Source organism: Triticum dicoccoides, chromosome 2B (assembly GCF_002162155.2).
Source record: "Triticum dicoccoides isolate Atlit2015 ecotype Zavitan chromosome 2B, WEW_v2.0, whole genome shotgun sequence".
NCBI lineage: Eukaryota > Viridiplantae > Streptophyta > Magnoliopsida > Poales > Poaceae > Triticum > Triticum dicoccoides.
In genome coordinates, this window is record NC_041383.1 from 50,495,233 (window position 1) to 50,509,321 (window position 14,089).

The 14,089-nt window shown below is 43.2% G+C and overlaps 1 protein-coding gene and 1 long non-coding RNA gene across 2 annotated transcripts in view; both read right to left on the reverse strand.

Annotated features, from left to right (window-relative positions):
- Positions 1–370: 370 nt before the first annotated feature.
- Positions 371–4,480, reverse strand: LOC119367071 (disease resistance protein RPM1-like). The gene is made up of 3 exons (XM_037632698.1): positions 1,666–4,480; positions 1,133–1,253; positions 371–631 (listed from the first exon to the last, which is right to left on the reverse strand). The coding sequence occupies exons 1-2, from the start codon at positions 4,429–4,431 to the stop codon at positions 1,155–1,157; spliced, it is 2,865 nt and encodes a 954-aa protein (XP_037488595.1). The 5' UTR covers positions 4,432–4,480; the 3' UTR covers positions 371–631; positions 1,133–1,154.
- A 2,357-nt stretch (positions 4,481–6,837) lies between these two features.
- The window catches only part of LOC119367073, a 14,649-nt gene continuing 7,397 nt past the window's right edge, over positions 6,838–14,089 (reverse strand). Inside the window, exon 5 of the long non-coding RNA XR_005176185.1 lies at positions 6,838–7,146. This is a non-coding gene — a long non-coding RNA (uncharacterized LOC119367073). The remainder of the gene's footprint in view (positions 7,147–14,089) is intronic.

A 14,089-nucleotide genomic window follows, 5' to 3' on the forward strand; every position in this document is an offset into this window, starting at 1 on the left:
GTGAACAATAGAATCAAAACAAATAGTACAAAATTACACTATTATTTTTGTACATACATGCAAATTTCAATTTAGAAAAACGTTCTTAGTGCTCCCGGCAAACAAAAAAACATTTTGGAGTGACGATTTTGTTATTTTTGTCTAGATCTTCACGAATGTGATTTCATCAAGAAAATTCATGCAGTAAGAAAACTAAGCAATGTCTGTTGTAAAAAGAATAGGGTTTTTTTGAAATTTTCCTATTTTCTGTTTTTACTTTTCATAGAAGAGCATTTGAGCTCGGGGCCATGAAAATTTCCATTCAATATGATATTTATGTTTAATAAATAGTTTACAACTATAAACAATCAAACACAATAAATGATATGTATTTGAGTTTTAGCTCTCATATTATTACACCAAATATTCATGTTCCATACAATCGAATATCACTGAAATATAATGCAAAGCCCGCAACGAGTGCGCGGTAGGCCTGAATTTATAATATTTTCACCAAACTAAAAACACACAATAAATAATAATAAATTCAGCACAAGTTGTTCATTGAATGGTACAATACTTGGCTGTAACATTTTAGGGAAATTCGCTCCATGAGTGGTACTACCTCTCTTCTGGTTTAGAGGGCTCAAATCTGAATCACATCAACCAAGGCAGATGGTTAGTAGAGGAATGTATCTCATACTTTACAAAATTAACTAAATTAAACTGATGCATTAATTGTTGTGCATGCATGCTTGGCCACTAGATGAGTAGGAACATTACATGCATTGATGAGTTTCTTTTTAATCCTTGCATGCAAATATTTAATGTGCCTCGGGATCTAAACAAGAGACATAGATCAGCCCTTTAGACCAGAAAAACGAAAAAAAAAAAGATAAACCCTCTAAGCTGGAAAGGAGGTAGTACAACATTAGTCGGAACAATATATGAAAATGGGGTGCCATACCCACTAACGTATTAGTTTAGTTCAAACAAAAACACGAAGATGTTTATTCTGCATGCAAGATACACCAAAAACTTAAGATAATAAGAACTCAGCAATTATTTCATATTGTTCATGCACCAATACTGGAAAGGCTTATCAAGGAATTTGACAAATGGCTGCATGCAGGATGCTGCAGCCCAGACTTACTGAAGAATATTGTTCTGCTTGTTCACTGAATGGTACAATACTTGGCTATAGCATTGAAGGGAAATTGGCTCCATGAATGGAACTCCTGAGAAATGTTGTTCTGCTTGAGATCATATAAATCCTGAAAAGGAGAACTGTTAATACTCTCATAGACTCATTGTAAAAATAAATGGATGGCCATTGAAATTTTCCTCTACATATTTCACTGGAAGGATTTACATATACATTGCAAAATTTCTCTTAAGTTTATCACACGTATGTTGCAGAGCAGTTTCAGTATTGCTAATATATTTTTATTGAATGGAGGGACATGGACATACTGAGAGGGAGGTTCCAATGAAGTTTCAATTAATGATGTTTGCTAGTATTTTTCTCGCCTGGAAGGAAGCAATTTTGTGTGTGGATATTTTCTAGCTTTGAGATAATCATAGATCCTAAGCTACTTGATATATTTACAAGATTTGTTGTTATCAGATAATAATAAAATGTGCTGCCGAAAACCGTAGAGACTAACTAGTTGATGAGTGACTTACATTTCCTTGTAGAACCTGATCTTTTGTAGAATACCACCAACAAATATGCTGAATCCTAGAACATTCTTGCAGCAACACAAGGAACTCTTCAGTTATATGCAGAAAACTTACATGTTGGAGGGATGCAAGAAACTCAAGGCCAGCTGGAACATCCTTCAATTTTTTCAGGTTCACTAGCTGCAACATTTGGAGGTTTTCCATGGCACCTTCATTTATCTTTAGCTTATTTAGAGAAGGCAAGTCCCGCAGTTTAAGATTCTTCAATTTGGGGAACCATCCCTTCTTGAATATTAATTTTTTCCCGACGAATGCTCTTGTAAGATGCAGCTCTGTCAGATTATCCAATCCCGAGATGGATGGAAGGGGATCTTCTGGCATACACGACCAAACAAGGTATAGTCCACATAGCTTCTTCCCTCCTTTCTTGAAAAGAGGAGACTGAAATGTCCCTTCTGCCAATCTTCCTCTTAGAATGAGTTTCTGAAGGTTGAGGGGTGGGGTTTTCAGCTCATTCAACCGAAGAATTTCATACTTGTTATTCATGGTAATATGTAATTGATTCAAGAGTTGCAACTTCAAGAGGGACTTGCAAAAAAGCGCACAGTGGGTTTCCTTCAGGTTACTTATCCTCAAGCTCCTTAGTTGCTTCAGCCCCCCCAGCTCTTTAATAGAATCTTCTCGTGCTTCAATTGTATTCAGCGTCTGCAAATTTGTCAATTTTGATAAATCCTTCTGGATGCGCATACCATTGCGACATATAAAATCTCGATGCGATGGATCTACAATTTTCTCAGCAAGTAAGTGCCTTAAGTTCTTCAGCTTGACAATGCCCTGTGGCAATTCTTGTATCATATCGTTGAAAATATCCAATGTCAACAAGTTGGAGAGCTTCTCGATAGACTTTGGGAGGAACTTCACCTTTGAATCACGCAATCCTAAATAGCGCAGATTAAAAAGATCTCCAACAGCACTCGGCACTTTCTCAATGGACAAGCCACGTAGTTCTAGGACTACGATGTACTTAGACTTAGCTGCTCCAGAATCAAGTATTCTGGATGATGGCATGGCCTTATCAAATATGATGCAAGATCTAAGACGAGGTAGTTGTAAATCTGGCAAAATATCATTGCTGCATTTAGATACAACCAAGCGACGAGTGTTTGTGTCCAGAATTCCATGATTCCCATACTCATATGCAAGACCAAAACTTTCTTTCTGGGATAAATCAATTGCCAACTCACGAACAATGTCATGCATTTTGCAAGACCTTATTCTGTTAGATGAGTTGTGTTCCACAGGCTGCAGCATATTTCTGTGGACAAGATCATTCAAATAGCCTTCTGCCACTTCTTCCAATGTACTATGACCCCTTTCCTCAACGAACCCCTCTGCAATCCATAGTCTGATGAGTATCTTCCTGTGAAGAATGTAGTCCTCCGGGAACAAGGAACAGTATAGAAAACAACTCTTCAGGTTTGAAGGAAGGTATATGAAGCTCAAATACAAAGTATTCCTCACATCATCAAGCCCTGGGTTATGCGCCAGCTCCCAACCTAGTTGGTCGTGGATTCGTTTCCATTCTGTTGGATTCTTTTCACGCACAAACAAGAGACTTCCAACCGACACAATAGCAAGAGGCAAGCCTTTACACTTGGCCACTATCTGCTCTGAGTAGCCCTTCAGCTCTGTAGGGCATTCATAATCTTCCTCCCTCCGAAAAGCTTTCCTACGGAAGAGTAACCATGCCTTGTCATCTGGCAAGCATTCACTTTTTAGTGCACGTCCTTTGGACGCCAGCCGAGCTATATCGTCATTGCGCGTCGTAATGACTATTCTGCTTCCTTTAGTATTTGGGGCAAGTTCTCCTAACAAATCACTGAATGCTTCTTGTTTCCAGACATCGTCCAGCACAATCAGGTATCTCTTCTGCTCTAGAAACTTGCTGAGTTTACCTTTTATATTGATCAAGTCCATTGTAGTGATCTCGGAAGGAGCAGTTTCCCCATCACGGTGAAGTTCCTTAAATAGTTTCCTCAAGAGGTCTATTGGAGAATATGTTTGTGAGACAGACACCCATGCATGGCAGTCATACTTTTCTCTCTTCTCATTATACACATTTGCAGCTAGAGCAGTTTTGCCAAGGCCTCCCATGCCATACACTACTACTATAGAGCGTTCCTTCACATGATCCCCTAGCCACTTCTGTAGTTTCTTTCTGTTTTCCTCCACCCCCACAAGATCTTCACTGATAGAACGAGAAGTGCTTGCAAGATGTTGGGACCTCTCAACAATATAGGCAGAGTTATCAGCAGGGCCGTTGTTTGCCATTGGAACCCATCGTTCTCTTGCTTTGAATAGGTGCACAAGACTGGTCTCTGCTTCCTTTATCTGGGAGACTATCTGGGTTAGAGAAAGCAAATCTTCTGGTTGCTTGAATCCTTTCATGAGATAAAACCTCCATCCAATTTCATGTCTCTTCCCTACCAGGTGTAGATACTCATCTACTATGTCCTCAATCCGGTGTGCTACTTTCCGCACTTCCTCCATCCAAACTCCATATGCCTGGTCCTTCCGATTGCGTACATCCATTGTACAAAGAAACTCATGCATCAGCCTAAGCTCGCAACTTATACGGCTCATTCCACCTTGGAGTTCTGCTACCTGTGCTTTGACGTTTCTGAACAGCGGACCAGCTTTATTTATCACTTCATTTCCCAAAGCAATGCCAATCTTCGTCACGGCTAAAAGAATCACACCCTCTGCCATTATTCTCTGTGGTAGTTAATCCACAGAATTTCACAGCTCAAAAAGGGCACATCAGAATATAGCTTGCAATCTGCAGACAGAGACGGTTTGTGTTAGTGCCTTTTATTTTGCGCAAGAATTAGTGTGCTTCAAAGAGAAATAAAAATGCCATACTATCAGCAGAAATCATACACTCCCATGTGGTGCTACCAAGTCATCCCATAAAAAAGATGAGAAATTAGACCAGCAGCTTAGGAGATCGTCAAAAGATTATGGTGTCTTGGGGCTATTGCGTGATTCGCAATTAAAAAGAGAGAAAAATACAGTAAATATTATGACGCAGTCGCTGGAGAATCTTAAGAGGCCATAGTTGGTCCATTGCGAGATTTATAAGTCAGATGACATTTTGGACTTTATATGTAGGAGAATAGGCATGAGCAAGTTGCGGGTAAAAGATTCATGAATTGGATATGAGGACTGTGGGAATTAACCACGACATCTAGTCCTTGTCCGGTGGGCTTGGAGGCAATCACCGAGTAGGATAGATATTGACTAGTTTAGCTGCAATTTATACTCCCTCCGTAAACTAATATAAGAGTGTTTAGATTACTACTTTAGTAATCTAAACGCTCTTATATTAGTTTACAGAGGGAGTACTATGTAACCCCATGTTGTAAACTAGATCATCGAAGCAATAAATAAAGGCAAGGAGCGACGCGCCCATGTGAGTATGTGACTAACCAAAAATCTCTGATCTGTTTTTTCCGTTCGCAAGTTATGCGAGTCGCCACGAGACTCTGCCAAGTTGAGGCTAGCCTCTAGTTCAAGTATACATACGGCAAGACACGCACAATCAAGCTGCTTGTGTGCTTGTTTGGAGCTAGCTTTGCACGTACATGTGCTGCATCTGGGTGAATCGAGCTACGTTCTAAAACAAACAAGGACAGGATCAGATGTGGAACTGCAAGAACTGGATGGAAAGAGAAACTAAAATCAAGATTACGATTTAGAGTTAAGAGTCACACACTTGCATTTTGTACTTGTGTTTTTTACAGGAGTGTTATTCTCTCAATTAGGGTAGTGTGTATTTGTTTATTTGGGTTAGATCTGAGTGGTGAGTAAAAATTATAGTATTTGTTTATTTATGTCTCTTGAAAGGCCGCTAGTCCCACATGTAGGTAGAAGTACATTTTGTTTATTTGGCATGTGAACTCGCCATCAATTCATAAGTACGAACGATATCTAACAAAAATATCCACATCCTATATACCTAAGAGATTCCTCCCCACTAACCTATTTATCTAAACATGCAGCCTATCCACGTCATCCAATAGGTCCCACATGTACAAATGTTTTCCTCCTCTCTGTAACCTTCCATTAGTAATTTCAACCATGCTGCACGGCACGAACTGTAAGTCGAAGACGAACAGAGGGCCTTTCCACATTCCATCGTCCATCCACTATCCATAGGCCCCTTCGTCTCTCACCTGGGCCTTGTGCTCCATATAACTGAAGTGATCTCGACCGTCTCTCTCAAGTATCCAATCGAGCCCTCTCCATTGAGAAAAATGAAAACCAATCCTTTCCATAAGGTTGTGGCGGCGATCTCTGCAGGAGGGCGCTCCTCTCGCTTTGAATATCCTCCAACTTGCATCCGGTGACTCTCCTGCTCGGGCAGGAACGCAAATCGGCATCGCCTCTGACTACTTGCTCCAGCACGACCACTGATCCGCCTCACCTCCGACGACTGTTAGGCTTCGGCACGACTGCCTGTCGGCCTTGCCTCCGGGGGCTCCCCTGGATTCTCTTGCCTGCGGTCCCATTGCCGATGGGCTCCTCCGGCTCGGTCGTCGTCGCCTATGGCGTTGACTTGAATTTCATCCTCCCCTCTACTGTCTCCGTTCCGGCGCAGCTGGGAAGGTTAGTTCCTCCAAGATTCCCAAGCTGGAACTCTTTTCGGTAGGGAAGAGAACGACTTGCCTGTGAATACTCACAAAATTTCGGCAGGGAAGAGAGCGACCTGCCTGGGAACTTTCCCAAATTTTAATCTGCAAATTTGCAGTTAAGCGTTCAAGCTAATGTTGATGGAGGTGGAGGATATTATGTTCTGTTTGCCTCAATTGGCGTTCACACAGTACGAACCAGCCCTCAGTGGCTGCTGCTGTTGCGTGTGAAGATGCAGGCTCACCCTCAGGAAGACACCTCTATGGACTGACACTCTCAAGTGCCAACACTACTTTACTGAATCACAGCTGATGTAAGCGTGTACACTACTTACTGGCCTTACTTGAAATCTCTCGCATCAATTTGGGTGCAGGGCAGATGTCTTTTCTATATGTGAGTTTTCATTACTGCAATTATTTCATATGTGTGTACCCCACGTAATTATGCAAATCAGGCAAGGCCATCGACGATCGATGCTTATACTGCCGACCCTCCATGCTTTGAGTTTTGATAATTTAGCAATGGCCTGTTCTGTTGTATACAAAGTTATCTGAACGCCATTTATTCAAGTCTGCTTGAGTTCCTATCAAGTACTCAAGAAATGTCTCTACTCTCTGACATAATTTCAGAACGCAACAATTTTACTCTTCTTCCTAGAATATTAAGTTAGCTATTGCTACTTACTACATTTCAGATCTGAAATATGCTTGACATATATGACTGCAAGTAGTCTCTTTGTCCAGGATTCTCAATATGATGTACACTCTTTGACTTCCAAGCAAGTTTTTGCACCTGATCAAAGCATTAACAATGAAGTCATAACCACGAGATACCTCTACTAAAAGTTGTTCGCTAAGTGAAATTGCAAAGTTGAGAATACTATGAAAGAACCCCAACCATATGCTCACCCGGTTGTAATAGATTGCATAAGAAATAGAATGATGCATCTCCAGACATTTTACAGAAGAGGCACAATCCACAAATACAATGCATAGTTCTCCTACATGTTACTATTTTTACAATTGAACGATGAGTTATTCATAGAAACGTAATAAACTTTATGTAGTTAAAATATTCACATGTTACGGTTGCTATTACACATAAACATTCATCCTGTACATTACTACTATGAATTCCCGCAGCAACGCGCGGGGTGTCATCTAGTTAATAGAGTGAGTGTGGCCTATACTGCACATTCCAGTACTTTAGCAATTTAGTTCATAGTAAGCTTGTTAGAGTACGTAATGGCCTAATGGGTCTGGGCCGGCGGTATAACCCGTTACTCTTAGGGTTAATTAGAGATAAAAGTCGCCTGCTTGGGAATCAAGTAAACCTCTCTATATAAGAAGAGAAAATGTATCAATCTAATCAAGCAAGAAGCAATCATATTTGCTCGGATTCCTTAGGAAGCCGAGAGACCTAACCCTAGCCGCCGCTGCTCTCGTCATCCCTCCTTCCACCCCTACAACCTGAGAGGATGCTCTGGTATGGATCTGGTTCATACCAATTTGGTATCAACTTTCCCGGGTTCAATCATGTCCAGCCCTCCACCGAGTTCTTCCCACCCGCGGCCACCAGCGTCTTCGTCGACACTGCTGCCCCACACAGCAGGTGCGCCGGCAGTGGGTGTGCTGGCGTCCTCAAGGGCGATTGCACCCTCTGCCCCGGCGCTGTCCGCCCTCGTCCTCACCCCGGAGCAGATGACAGCCGCAATCCTGGAATTACGGCAGGCCGTGGCGGGCATCAGGGCCTTCCTCGTCGGGCCCTATGCGCCCCAGTCGCATCCCCAGTAGCCACCTCCTCCTCCGCCACACCAACAATGGCTACCCCTGCCGCCGCCGCCCTTAGCCACGACCACGGCGCCGGTCATCTCATACCAGTATGGGATGCCCTACGACGGGACTGTTACGACCTTGTTCCCATCTGCGTCGTCGCCATCCCAGGGCGTCCCCATCTAGCAGATCAAGTTCCCGCCGTCGCTGTCACCGCTTACGACTTGGATCGCTACCCGTCACGTGTCGGAGGCGGTGAGGCTGCAGGCTGCTGCTCGCGGCCTCCTAGCGCATCGGCGTGTGGGGGAGATGCGTGGTCTGCAGCTGCAGCTCCTCCATGTTGCGCTTCGCTTCGCAAAGGACCTCGATCTCGTCCGCTGCGTCGGGGATCTTGGGCATGCGGTTTCCCCCATGGGCGGCGGGCATGCTGTTTTCCCCGCGGGCAGCGACCTCAACGCCTGCAACATTGGCGGTTGGGGAGGCGCACCCCTCCTTGTCATTCTCCATCGAAAGCCCTCCACTCTTCTCTGTGCGGTGCAGACCAACATCCGCCCGGCGGGGAGAAGGCATGGTGTCACCGACAGGAGCGCACCGCGTAGCACCACTGCATTCCGCTGTCGGCCGCCGCGAGGGCGCCTCTGCTGGTCGCTCTTGCGACCACTTCTAGGTGACCATACACATGCACTCCTTTTGTCCAGATGATGTCCATGGGATCCAGGTGGCTGTACACGTGCACGTCCGACATGTGGATGGTGTCCACTTTATGTTGATGGGTCCAACATAAAGTGTCCCGGTCAATTTCAGGTTGAGAGTAATAAAACAAGCCAAGATGTAAAATGCTTGTTTTTAGGTGTTAGGTTTGTGTTGCGTCGAGTCATGGTTATCAGTTGGTTAGGTTGCAGCTCGAGGACAAGCTGCATGTCCAGGTGGGGTGTAGTGTTAGAGTACGTAATGGCCTAATGGGCCTGGACTGGCGGTATAGCCCCTTAGTCTTAGGGTTAATAAGAGATAAGGGTTGCTTGCTTGGGAGTCAAGTAAACCTCTCTATATAAGGAGAGGAGATGTATCAATCTAACCAAGTAAGAAGAAATCATATTTGCTCGGCTTCCTTAGAGAGCCGGGAGACCTAACCCTAAACCTCTCTATCGCGCGCGCGCACGCAACTAAGGCGCCCCGGCACCCCAGCGCCCGCGACCACACCATCCCTCCTTCCACCCCTACAACCTGAGAGCACACTCTGGTATGGATCTGGTTCATACCAAAGCTGCTAATGCACAACGAATTATATCAGTTCTATTATCACTGTGTTTTAAAGTTGTTAAGAGTGAGGAATAATGCAGCTTGTATTTACAATAGGCCATAGTCATAGCAGAGTGCATTTTCTACCATGCACGGTATATACCGTGCATTGATCTGCCGCTTAATTATTTTATGGTCCTAAAGAAATCACAAGTACTAACCTGCTGTACGTCTCATTTTTCTCCACCTTTCTGTCACATTGTTAGTTTGTGTGTGTCAGCCTTTTTTAAATAGTGTCCTTCCATTTGAATGCCTCCCCCCTCGTTGCAACTCTATCCCAGAAATATATTTTCTCTTTCTATTTAATGATTTAGATGCTTGATATCTTCTCAAATAAAAGTTTGTGTTATATTCTATTTGGGCAAATGTGTTTATACCGACGAGATATTTTAAACAAGACCTATAGAAAATTGATCTATAGAAAACTCAACGACATACAGTAGTTTTTTTTACAGTTTCGTAAGGTCTCTCCACGTTTCATATTTGAATTTTATAATTTGTGAGAATATATTCAAGCGTGATCTTATTTCAGTGTTCTCTTCACAAGGAATATAAATATGCAAATGTATCATAAATCAAACTTACGGTTCAAAAGATAAAATAAGCTTAACTTTTAGAATCATATGAAAAAAAAACTGAGTGAGTGTAGTACTACTCTCTCTACTTTTGTGAGTGAGAGGAGAGATATTGCAGGTAATAACTACGGGGACAAGTTGTCAGAAGAAATAGTGACCGATTGATATGACATAAATTAATAGAACAAGGGGTCATAAACTGAGGTTAACTAAGCAACACAACGACCAGATGTATTCATGGATCCAAATGTCAATGATAACCAGTGGCTGATACATGCATAGTATATACCATGCATCGGAGAATGTCTTTTCTCATAGTCATAGCGTAAATACATACATGTGTGTTAAATAGGCAGAAAACCCCTTATACAACAAGGATAATTGAAGGCGCATCTAACTCTTTGGGCGATCGGATGTTCATCCATTCCCCAAGGTAAATTTTGGTGACTAATTTGAACATATCTCAAGAAACTAATGCCTGCTACAAGATTATTTCAGGAAAGTTTGCAACAAAGGAAATGGAAGGTGAACCCCACAAATCAACATGATGACAAGTGTTAGTCAAGCTCAAGGATTCACCATTGTCATTTTGAGTGATCCAAGATCACATCCAGTTCTTAGGCATGTCGATACTATCAAAAGGAGATGAGGATGCTATAATGAGTTTTTCTCGAGTGATTGAAGATCAAACTCCATAAGTCCACAAAAGTCTTTCATTTTTCCTCCACTATGTGATGTAGGGTGGAACCCTAATGGTGTTGATCTTTCACGATTGGAGAGGATCCCATGAAGAACACGAAGAACATGAGAGGGAAAAATGAGAGGAAACACTCAAATAGACAAGACACAATCACACATGTGCTAAATCCACATACACACAGAGAGATTTGCGATCCAAAGTCAACAAGGGAGGATACCCGGTAGCTAGTTCATCCCAATCCGTGAGGATGCGGGGTCTTGAATCCGTAGAGGATTTTCCCTAGAAGGGGTCTTGAATCCATTTGGGGGATCTTCTCCTAGGAGGTCTTAAACTCCAAGGAGTAGGGGTAAGTGGATGAGCAAAGCTCTATCTCCACTGAGCTAATCCTTTGCTAACCCTAGATGGAGGAGGGAGAGGTCTATATACAATGCTAGTACAAGTTGAGGCGAGTTGGAGGGATACATGGGCCAGAGGCCCGTTATACTGTGCGCAGACAAGGGCCAGATGTCCGGGGCAGCTATGGGTTTTCGGTACTGTAGTCTTCAGCCGGATTTCCAGGCAGGGGCAGGATGTCCGGGGTCATCGGGCTGGATGTCCGGTGCCTGTGGGTGCTTGGTGTCTGGGCTGCTGCTGTGTTTTATATCTTCAGGGGCCGAATGTCCGGGTCCTGTAACCTTTCTCCCGTTCCTCTTGTCGTGCTCCTTCATCCATGTGCTTGGGGACTTATCCGTCATCACGAGCATCTCGGAGAGGGTCTTCTCCATACCTAATCACACATAGCATTCCGGCTTTAGTAGTAGCCATGTCTCACGTGGGTCATACGAAATATCACTAAGGAGATATGTCACCTCGGTCTCGAGAGCTCTTGCACGTGCTCGTGTCATCGGTCCACTTGACACTTGGGGATACATAGGTAGGTCCATAGGGATGACCGTAGGATTACTTATCTTCCATATACATCAGAGCTTCTGAGCTCTGCAGGTCGAATTTGCTGAACAATGTACCAGGTATAGCCATTGCAAAACCCTAGCCATTCGGAGCTGCCATCCATTCCATTTGGAACCACAGAAGCATTTGTTAAACCTTCTGTTATCCGATCGAAATTCGGGAGCAATCCAGTCGGAATTTCTGAAGTGGTTACAGGGAGTGTGCCACTACCCAAGTGTGTGTTTTGGAGACTCCCATTGACTTCATTCCAGACTGACCGAGTGATTTTGATAGTGGCCTCTTTTATTTACGTCAGAGCCTCAGAGCTAAACACTCTACAACTTACGAGTTGTGCAATATTGTTGGTAACAGTCAGATTTCTGGTCCAGCCTATTTATACCAACCTATCCCATCAGTCCACATGAAGCAAACTCCCCTCCTATCATATGTTTCGAGATAGAACACCACCTCCTTGTCCTAATTTTAAAGGGTTTTCTAATTCCATGTCCAATCCTTTGGATCTAGTCCCCTCTTTGCTTCCACTCCTACTTCTCAAATGCAAAGCCAAATCTTGTCAAAGTTAGAGTGCAAGAGGAGATTATGTTTTGAAGCACAGGAGTAAGAGATTCATCTGAGCTACCTCATCTTATTACTTTTGGAGGGTGCGCGTCTCCTAGATTGGCTAACTGCGCTTAGAAGTCTTCAACTATTGTGAAGAGCCCAAGAAGTTTGTAAGGGCTTGGAGATCGCCTACTTCATGAAGATCTACCATAGTGAGGCTAGTCCTCCATGGCAGTACACCATGATGGGATAGGTTGGTTGCTTCTTCGTGGACCCTTCATGGGTAAGCGTGCTTAGTGGACCTTGTTCCTTCGTGGAATCTCGCAACCGGGATTATTGTGATCTTAGATCCTCCATGGATCAAAGCCTCCATCAATATGGATGTAAGATAGTGCCAACTATCCAAAACACAGAAAAAAACTTCACCGAGCCAACCCATGTTTGCGTATCTCTAATTATACCTCTTACATGAACTTGCATGTCCTCACTTTCTGTTGTCTCTATACTCTAGTAGACTTGCATATCTTTACTTTCTGTTGTCTATACTCTCTAGTAGACTTTCATGTGTAGGGTGATACATAGAACTACTCTAGGAAAGCTTAAAATTTCCAAGGAACCCCCCTCTAGACATAATCCATCCTACAATAATATACAACTAATACGCGAAAACTATATATAACTCAACCCCCTCAAACTGATGAAAATTTAACAACATTTAATTTAGAGAGGAAGAAGTTGTGTTGCACTCTAGTATGGGCCTTTGTCTAGAAATTTACTAACTGTAACTTGGAAGGCAAATATTGTAGACTGTACATCAATCACATGATCTGATACTTGGGACCGCATGATGCAACATCGACACCAATGTGCTTGGTTAGCTCATGCTTCACAAGGTCATGTGCAATAATGGTAGCACAATATGTCTAATAAAAGATGAGTTCATGTAGAGATAGAAACAAAAAAAATCTTAAAGCAACCACCATAGCCAGCAAGAAGAGTTGTAGTTTGCTCGCAACTCATTTACTACACTCGAATGCAAAATTGCGATCTATTTCTTCATCTTGCAGGCAATGAGAGGACTGTCAAGAAAAAACACAATAAGCAGAAAGCAATCGAAAATCTCAAGGAGCGCCGATAGAAAAGATGGGGACAAATAGTCCCACGAAGATGTCACAAAACCCAAGGGGGTGACTGTGTCTAACCAAAATGAGAGTAGGTATGACCTCACTTGAAATGTGAAATAGATAGAGGTATCCGGACGAGTGACAACTACTTAGAAAGAGGCCCGCCATTAAAATCTTAAGACTGGACATTGAGCTCCCTCGGGGTCTTAACATGGATGTACTTGTGAGAGAAAAAGTCATCTAAGGTAGACGAGACCTCAGTCCCAAGGTTGTAGCATAGAGTACCAAGATCAGACATAAGAAACCGCTCGTTAAGATGGGCCTTTGTATTCAGAGTCATCCTTAGTGATGAACATGGCATCAAGATATAGGTGTTAGATACATGGCTCTCTACGGCATGAGGAATAAAGCAAGGGCGGATTAAAAGAATAGTTCTTCCATGCCTCCAGGGCGAGAGCTTCTCCCTAACCATAGTACACAACATAGAAGAAGAGTTCGACCTCGAGATGGAAGGAGGACAAGGAGGTGGCATTATCATTGTTTGCTCATCGGAAAGCTAGCAAAGGTGAAACACTCAAACCAGGCATGTGGGGCTTGCTTAAGGCCATAAAGAGAGCTTTGAAGATGATAGGCCATGCCCTGCATATATACCCAGAAAGGTGGGTGCATGTAGACCTCCTCATGCTACCAACCATTAAGAAAGGCGCTCTTGAAATCAAGCTAGTAGACATAGTAATAGTGAATAGAAACCAGGAAAGAAGGGTGTGAACAATGGTC

Bases quoted from the DNA above. Each gene is read 5' to 3' on its own strand.
- LOC119367071 (XM_037632698.1), bottom strand. From the start codon at position 4,431: ATGGCAGAGGGTGTGATTCTTTTAGCCGTGACGAAGATTGGCATTGCT. The intron at 1,254-1,665 runs GTAAGTCACTCA...TCTCCTTTTCAG, and splicing joins ATCAGGTTCTACAAGGAAAT to GATTTATATGATCTCAAGCA.